The 8,301-nt window shown below is 41.9% G+C and overlaps 1 protein-coding gene across 1 annotated transcript in view; it reads left to right on the top strand.

Annotated features, from left to right (window-relative positions):
* LOC115166071 (stathmin-3) overlaps positions 1–7,170 on the top strand; it is a 12,380-nt gene extending 5,210 nt beyond the window's left edge. The window contains exons 2-5 of the mRNA XM_029719720.1: positions 3,881–3,979; positions 4,170–4,363; positions 6,061–6,252; positions 6,457–7,170. Of these exons, the coding sequence (XP_029575580.1) occupies positions 3,881–3,979; positions 4,170–4,363; positions 6,061–6,252; positions 6,457–6,516 (545 nt within the window). The 3' untranslated portion in view covers positions 6,517–7,170. The remainder of the gene's footprint in view (positions 1–3,880; positions 3,980–4,169; positions 4,364–6,060; positions 6,253–6,456) is intronic.
* The last annotated feature ends 1,131 nt before the right edge of the window (positions 7,171–8,301 follow it).

Raw genomic sequence — 8,301 nt, 5'->3', positions numbered from 1 at the left:
TGGCAGGAACCCCATCAATATGATTTATGGATCTGATCATCTGCGACACTGTGTTACACGACTGCGATGGAAAGGGGCCTTACATGTGTTTGCAAGACTAACATGGCTGAAACATTAACGGCACTTTGAAAAATGTTTAAATAAAGGATCCTTTTTTTTAAAACTCCAGTGTTCGTGCTGTGCCCACTTTCCTCATGTACCCATGAGAGTTAGAGCAGGTCGGTATATCTGCTCCAACAATGAGGGCCACAGCCTGCTTATCTATTCAGCAGCAGCAAGCCACCTTAAAAGGCATTGATCTTTAAGAGGAAGTAGTATTTCCGGGGGCTAATTGTCTAGACATGCTCAGGCTCCTGCCTCATTAGCATTAAAGGAAGACTGACTTCAGACAGGACCAACACACAGGCAGTCATGGGGCGCGTCCCAATTATCTCTCCTTGCTCTTAGGGGTAAACGTACCCCAGGTTTTGAACCACTGGTGTAAAACACTACAGCAGATGGTGTCTTTCATATACAATATGTAGGTTGGCGTGAGTTTCTTAAAGCACCACAACTGAGCAGTACTTTGAGACGGGTGCTGGTGAATTCACTCCAATGGCTCACACACCCTGCCAAGCATAAAACAAGTCACAATGCAGAATGCACACCACTGAACACAGACTGCGGAGCACACGCTACTTACGTAACCCGTACTTGTTCAGTGGTTGCATTCAGTGGCATGGTTCCTACAGGGGCCAGGGAGGGACCATGTGAAAACGTAGGGGTTGAGGGGGCGGGGGGGACCGCTTTGGATGAGATTAATATTACATGTTAAGTCTCTGTGCTGCTGTGGAGCAGTGACAGGAAGGAGAACATACTCGGCTGTAAAGTACAGTATCTTCATCATCAGAAGAGAAGGTGGCGTAGTCACACAATAAGGCAATTGAAATGGTGAAAGGTCAGTTAGTTGATTTGATTGATAGTTAGTGGATATTTCCATACTAGGTTGCACTCCCATATTAGTGGGTCTTTCCCTGTGTTTGGTGTGCTACGGAGAGTGCAGGTGATCTTTTCCTTTAATTTGTGAAAGGAGAAACTGTCATACTTTCCTTGAAGTGGCTTCTGATGAGGTGTTACTTACTATACATTGCCTTATAAACATTCATATAATACCTTAAAGATGAACTGGATAATAAAACTACAGGAGAGGCCTCTTAGCTGTGATATATTCACAACATATCATACCTGTTTGCTTTGTTATGCAGTTTCATAATGTTGACTGCATCTATAAGGTGTTGTGAATGTCCATATGGCAAAATAACACTTCATAAGAAGCTACATTAAGTAAAGTGTTACCAAACCTTCTACCTCAACGGTGTTAAAACCATTCAGCCCCAGTTCACTCCCCAAAAGCTGACTACAGTACATCCTGGCACTTGGCTAATCCCTTCATGTGTTCTATCAGCGACCTCCAGACAAGCCCTGCCTTCAGCCTAGATATCGTAAATGAAATTCCCCTGACAAACAAGCCTAAAAGCTACAAGTCCCCCACATTGCTGATCATATCTTAGACCATAGATAATGAGAACACTGACCTTTAACAAACACAATAGTAATTAGACATTATTGATTAAGTGTAACTGTGATCTGTACGCTGCGTCTTCTCCCTCGCCTCTGCTGACTGATCTGGGTGTGAACCTTAGACAGAGCTTCATTACCCAGAGGGACAGAATGCTAAACAGTTGCTTTGTTTCATAGCAATTTTTTTTTTTTGGGGGGGGGGGTCATAAGGGCATGCAAGGGAAAAGGCTGTAAAACATTTAGCAATCTAGAACGAAAGTCCCTCGTTGTTTCAGTCTGGGTTTTTTCTCCGTTTGGTGCCTCATGAACACAACCCAATACTGTCTATTATCAGAGCTAGCCATCTTAAGCTTTGGTGGGTTAACTTTGGGCTTAGTTTTACCAGATTTATTGGCAGGGCCGGACTACCGCATTTGGGGTCCCGGGGACAAAGTGGGGACATAATGACAAAGTGAAAACAGGTTTGTAGAAATGTTTACTAAAAATGAAATACCTTATTTATCTAAGTATTCAGATCCTTTGCTATGATACTTGAAATTGAGCTCAGGAGCATCCTGTTTCCATTGATCATACTTGAGATGTTTCTACAACTTGATTGGAGTCTACCTGTGGTAAATTCAATTGATTGGACATGATTTGGAAAGGCACACACCTGTCTATGTAAGGTCCCACAGTTGACAGTGCATGTTAGAGCAAAAACCAAGCCATGAACCATGAACCAAGCCATGAAGTCGAAGGAATTGTCCGTAGAGCTCCGAGACAGGACTGTGTCGAGGCACAGATCTGGGGAAGGATACTGTAGTGTCTTAGAATGCTTCTTACATTCTTGACACTGGACACGTAAGTACGTTTTAGTATTTCATTTTAACTTAGAATAACATTACCGGAATGCACCTGGCGTCAGCTACCTGAGACTTTTTCCGAGCACGGTTATGTGGACAGACATTTAAACGGCTTCGGAGAGCAGAAAGCAAACCCTATTGAGTCAATACTGCCTTCTATTGATAAACATAATTTAACTCTTTAGCCTTAATATCAAGCGTCACGTCTGAGGGAAACCTGGCACCATCCGTACGGTGAAGCATGGTGGTGGCGGCATCATACTGTGGGGATGTTTTCATCTTTGATGAAAACCTGCTCCAGAGCGCTCAGGACCTCCGACTGGGGCGAAGGTTCACCTTGCAACAGGACAACGACCCTAAGCACACAGCCAAGACAATGTAGGAGTGGCTTCGGGACAAGTCTCTGAATGTCCTTGAGTGGCCCAGCCAGAGCCTGGATTTGATTTGAACCCGATCTAACATATCTGGAGAGAACGGGAAATAGCTGTGCAGCAATGCTCCCCATCCAACCTGACAGAGCTTGAAAGGATCTGCAGAGAAGTATGGGAGAAACTCCCGATATACAGGTGTGCCAAGCTTGTAGCGTCATACCCAAGAAGACTTGAAGCTGTAATTGCTGCCAAAGGTGCTTCAACAAAGTACTGAGTAAATAGTCTGAATACTTATGTATATGTGATATTTCAGTTTTTTATTTGTAATACATTTGCAAAAACATTTCTAAAAACCTTATGGAGTATTGCGTGTAGATTGATGAGGAAAACAAACAATTTAATACATTGTATCAAAAGACTGTAACGTAACAAAATGTGGAAAAAGTCAACGGGTCTGAATACTTTCCGAATGCACAATTCTGCACTGAGGCTGAGACAGAATTTTGCCCTGTTAAAGCAAATGTCCTGCTATTCTACACATTTTGCTATCATATGCTATCTGGGGGGGGGGGGGGGGGGGCGGCACGTATCGCTGCGTGTCCGTTCGGTAATCCGACCCTGGTTATTGGATTTGCATAACCATGCATAGTGGTAAAAGTAGATTACAAGGATCTCTAGCATTGTAATTACAGTATTGGTAGCACCAGGCACACTCATTCTCTCTCTCTCTCTCTCTCTCTCTCTCTCTCTCTCTCTCTCTCTCTCGCACACACACACTCACATGACTCTGCCAAAGTGCTGAAATTTAAAAACTAGTCCAGTTGGCATGTAATGCAATAGTCTCTAACTCAATCTGCTGTGAAAGTGCCATTACTGCACTCTCACGTTTTATAGTAGACACACCTTCAATCTCATCCCAGCTGCACTGTATACAGCCTTGTAATACTAGCCTTGTTAACAAGATTTCCTCCTAAAAACCTGGGGCCATGGTTGCCATGGTCACAAAGGAAGATGGCAAATAAATATATAAAAATAGGACGATTCTTTTGCCCTGTATATCATTGGAATATCTTACCATGTCTCTCGTTGTTTCTTTGTCCCTTAAAGCCTACACAGAGAAGATCAAGGAGATGTCCATGATGTCTCTCATCTGCTCCTGCCTATACCCCCAGACATCATACCCCACCACCAACTACCAATTTGGAGGTCAGCCCAAAGTGTGCTTTGTTTTTTAATGTGAATGTTATATTTTGGCTTAAAATTAGTTCTTAGTCTCAAAACACTTTACATTGTATGGCCGGTAATTCATCCTATCTACCACCAATGTGTAGCACCCACCCATCTAGGGTAATGGACAACAGCCATTTTGTCTTATTTGTCTTGTCTCTCTCAATAGACCTGGAGGTGAAGCCCATCAACAAGCGACTGTCGGGCCAGTCCTTTGAGGTGATCCTGAAGTCCCCCACCGACCTGTCCCCGGACAGGCCCAGTCCCCTGGCCTCTCCCCCCGCCCTGACCTCGCCCCCCAAGAGGGACATCTCCCTGGATGAGCTGCAAAAGAGGCTGGAGGCCGCGGAGGAGAGGAGGAAGGTAAGACAAGAGGATGGAGGGAAAGGAGGGAGGGAGTAAGAAAAGGGAGGATAGGGAGAGAGTAGGGGAAAAAGCAGGTGAGATAGAAGTTCATGGAGGTTGCTGAGGACAGGTGGAAGGTAAGAGATGGGAACAGTGTGGAAGGAGAGTGCAAGAGAAGGAAGTGAGGATGGGGGTGAGGAGGGAAAAAGCATTTCAGGTTCATAGAGTTCATGGAGTTTGCTGAGGAGAGTAGGATGGTAAGAGAGGATGACAGATGCAAGTGTATGAAGGAAGGGTGCAAGTGTATGATGGAAGGGTGCAAGTGTATGAAGGAAGGCAGGGAGAGGAAAAAAACATGTGATGTATGTTAATTTAGTTTGCTGAGAGGTATTTTTGGGGTATTTTATTAGGATTCGCATTAGCTGTTGCAAAAGCAGCAGCTACTCTTCCTGGGGTCCACACAAAACATGAAACATAATACAGAATGACATAATACAGAACATCAATAGACAAGAACAGCTCAAGGCAGAACTATATACATTTTTAAGGTAAGAGAAGGGAAGGAAAGGCAAGGAAGACAGAGGGAGAGAAAGGAGGGAGGAAGAGGAGGATAGAGAGACAAAAAGCTGGTGAGGTAAAGGGCTATTGACTTTGCTGAGGAGAGACGGAAGAAGAGACGTAAACAGGAGATTAAGTGAAATGAGGAAAAGATCATCACTCAATGGGGAGAAGGAGGCGAAGAAGCTGTAAGGAAAGATGAATGAGATGGGGAAACAAATACCAGTCTCTCTCTAGACATCCAGATCCTCTACTGAAATGCCAGAGCTGTCACACATGAATGAGCTTGGTTGTGTTCATTAGGCAACAAATGGAAGAAAAATTACCTGGACTTGTCCAATAAGAAATACCTATTGTCTTTTTCATTGCTAAACTTTTCAAAACGTTTTCTGTCACATGCCCTAATGAACACAACCTTGAAAAAGAGACAGATATCTGACATTTCATGAAAACATAAATAACTAGCAACCCATTGCTTCATCATCCTAGTTCAGTTAGGGGGATTTCCTGGGTTTTCTGTGAGCCTTTTTCTACCTTGCATTTCCACTTAAATAGAAAAACTGATGACTAATTATCGTTGTTGGGTGAGAACTGCTTTAATGCTTAATCGCTGCGTATCAGACAGACCCAGCCAGACCTGTCACTGGGTTCCCTGAGGGAAAGAAAAGCCATGAATGGGGAGAGCCTGTCATCTCTGCTGGAATATACCGTAGGGAGGAGGGGAAATGTTTATGTGGAAGTCTAGGGGCGAGATAAGCAGTTAAAACAGAAATCCAAATTGGAGTTGCAAAATCTGGTTGAATGCTTTGACAATAAATGATCAGGCTACTCATTAGCATTTTGATTCCATTCCCTGATATTGGGGAAAATATTTTATCATCAGTCTTTCCTACAACATAATAGGAACTGGATATTTTACCAGCAAACCAACACTTTAGCATAGGGATAGAAATTGGTTATGGTTAGGGTCAAGGTTATGTTAAGGGACAAGGGTTAGGTTAATTTAAGTGAGGTAAGGGTTAGGGTTACGGAAAATCATAAAAGTTAGCATTGGGTTAGCATACTACTGCCGTACACTGACATTCATTTTCAGTAAATATACACTGCTAACAAAATCTGTGCATGAAAAGAGTGCACTTTTTCTCTCTGCTCCCTAGTCCCAGGAGGCTCAGGTGCTGAGGCATTTGGCTGAGCGGAGGGAGCATGAGAAGGAGGTGCTGCACAAGGCCATGGAAGAGAACAACAACTTCAGCAAGATGGCGGAAGAGAAGCTCAACTCCAAAATGGAGGCGAAGAAAGCGAACCGGGAGGCATACCTGAACTCACTGAAGCAGCGGCTCCGTGAGAAGGTTAGGGCGTGTTTTGTTTTCTCTCCTCTCTCTCTCTCTGCTCTATCTCTAAGTCTGACGCCCCACCTTTTCTTGGTCAGAGAAATAAAGATCTATGCTCAGAACAGAAATAGCTAAGTACTCTGACATATTTCTAGGCTGCAACATAACCTGTCACCTGCGTCTTGACAGATTTCTCTTTGTGGTGTTAATGGTTTTTCCTAGGAGATGCATGCAGCCGAAGTGCGCCGGAACAAGGAGCTGCAAGCAGACCTTTCTGGATAAGAAGGCTTTACTGAAAGGAATTCCCATTTCCCAGCTTGTGTGAAGTGTGTTTTTAGCAAGGAATTTTTGTGTCAAAAATCATAATTCTGCTCTACATCCTGCAATCTCATCTGTCATTCAATAGGGAACAGGTTTACCTGCAAGATATCACAACTGTCATAGCTCTTCATCTCTCTACACATCCCTACAGTATAACATTTTTTTTCTCTCACTAAAACATCAACACCACCAGCATTTCAAACAGTAGATTATAACATTTCTAAATGGTTGGAATACATTCTAATGGCTGGAATTTCAAATGTGCTGCGCACGCCCACACACACATGGACAGACACAACCATACATCCAATTCACACACAGACACACACATATAAACTCAAACACTGACATGCATCGCTTTTTACATAAATGGCATGGATTGTTGAAGGGGAGTCTGTCTTGATCTAACTGTGTAATGGACTAATAAAATGTGAGTGTACTGGATGTTGTCAATGTTCTTTTGGGTGTAAGACATAAGGTACTAAAAGGTAACTAGCCCTCCCCCTAAGAACAATTGCTGACACAAAAAAAATATACGTTTGGAAGAAAATTGGTATGTGGATGAAGGACATGCTTATGTGAATAAACTATAAAGGGAAATAAATGGCTACAGTTTACACTTTTTTAGTTATTTCATGAAATGTTGTTTTTAGAAGTTACCCCGGTAGAAGATTATGGCATGGGGTTTCACACAAGTGTGTTAAAATTCATTTAATCAGTTTTATTTACAAATTCTTTAGAAAGTAATACTTAAAAGCTAAGTCGAGTTGTCAAATAATATGCAGGGAAATGGTGTTGCACGTCACCATTAATATCTGCACTATGAGGAGATTTGATGTAAAGTCCCTCTTTTTAACTCACCTGCACATTCATTTTATTTGTTCTTTCTTTGTTGTTACTTTTCCATACAATCCATTATGTACAACTGCACTAAATATGTTTGGAATAATGCAAGATTTTAAATCCCAGCAGTCTTTAAAATTACCTTCAGGAGCAAAAGGTTTTCAATAGTTGTTTATAATTCATAAAAACAATAATTCATTGGAATATAATATTGGAATGGAATATAAATAATAACATTAGAATATAACATTTAATAACAATACCTTAACTAATTAACTCAGTGTAACATTGATGTGGCAACTCTCTTATGCTTCTAATTTGTGCCTGTAGGTCACAAATAAAGCTATGCCCAGGAAAATTGGAGCACAACTCATGAGCCCACTTTCTGCACTGCTCACACCTAATCCAGCCCCCACCTGTGACTGAAAACGGGGATAGATGCCAATTGCAAAGCTCTCTCTTAAAAATGTAGATAGCTATCTAGCTATATGACATAAAATGCTGTGTAAAATAGCTAAAAGGCTATAAAGTTGCATTTAACTGTAAAGTTATCAGTCACTAGTGGAAACATTTACAACTGAAATTAAGTTACGTTAAGGTTGCTAGTTAGTATACCTAGCAGCTTATGCTAACTAGCTAACTGGCTAGCATTTACTCCTTGTGAAGTTGCTAGTTAGTAAGTTAGCATAAACAAGTGCTAACTGGGCTAGTCATTGTCTAAATGACAGGTAGAAAAACATTCATAACCATAAAGGGGTAACTAGCCCCTGGGGGCAGGTTGCCCCCAACACACTCATCCAACATATTACCACTTTAATAAAAAGTTTTATAAATGTTTCTCTTTAAACACGTGGATTATTTATCTTAAGACTTTCCTACTTGTATATTTAAAAATATATATAG

Source organism: Salmo trutta, chromosome 28 (genome assembly GCF_901001165.1).
Source record: "Salmo trutta chromosome 28, fSalTru1.1, whole genome shotgun sequence".
Lineage (NCBI taxonomy): Eukaryota > Metazoa > Chordata > Actinopteri > Salmoniformes > Salmonidae > Salmo > Salmo trutta.
This window is presented reverse-complemented; position numbering and strand designations above follow the sequence as displayed.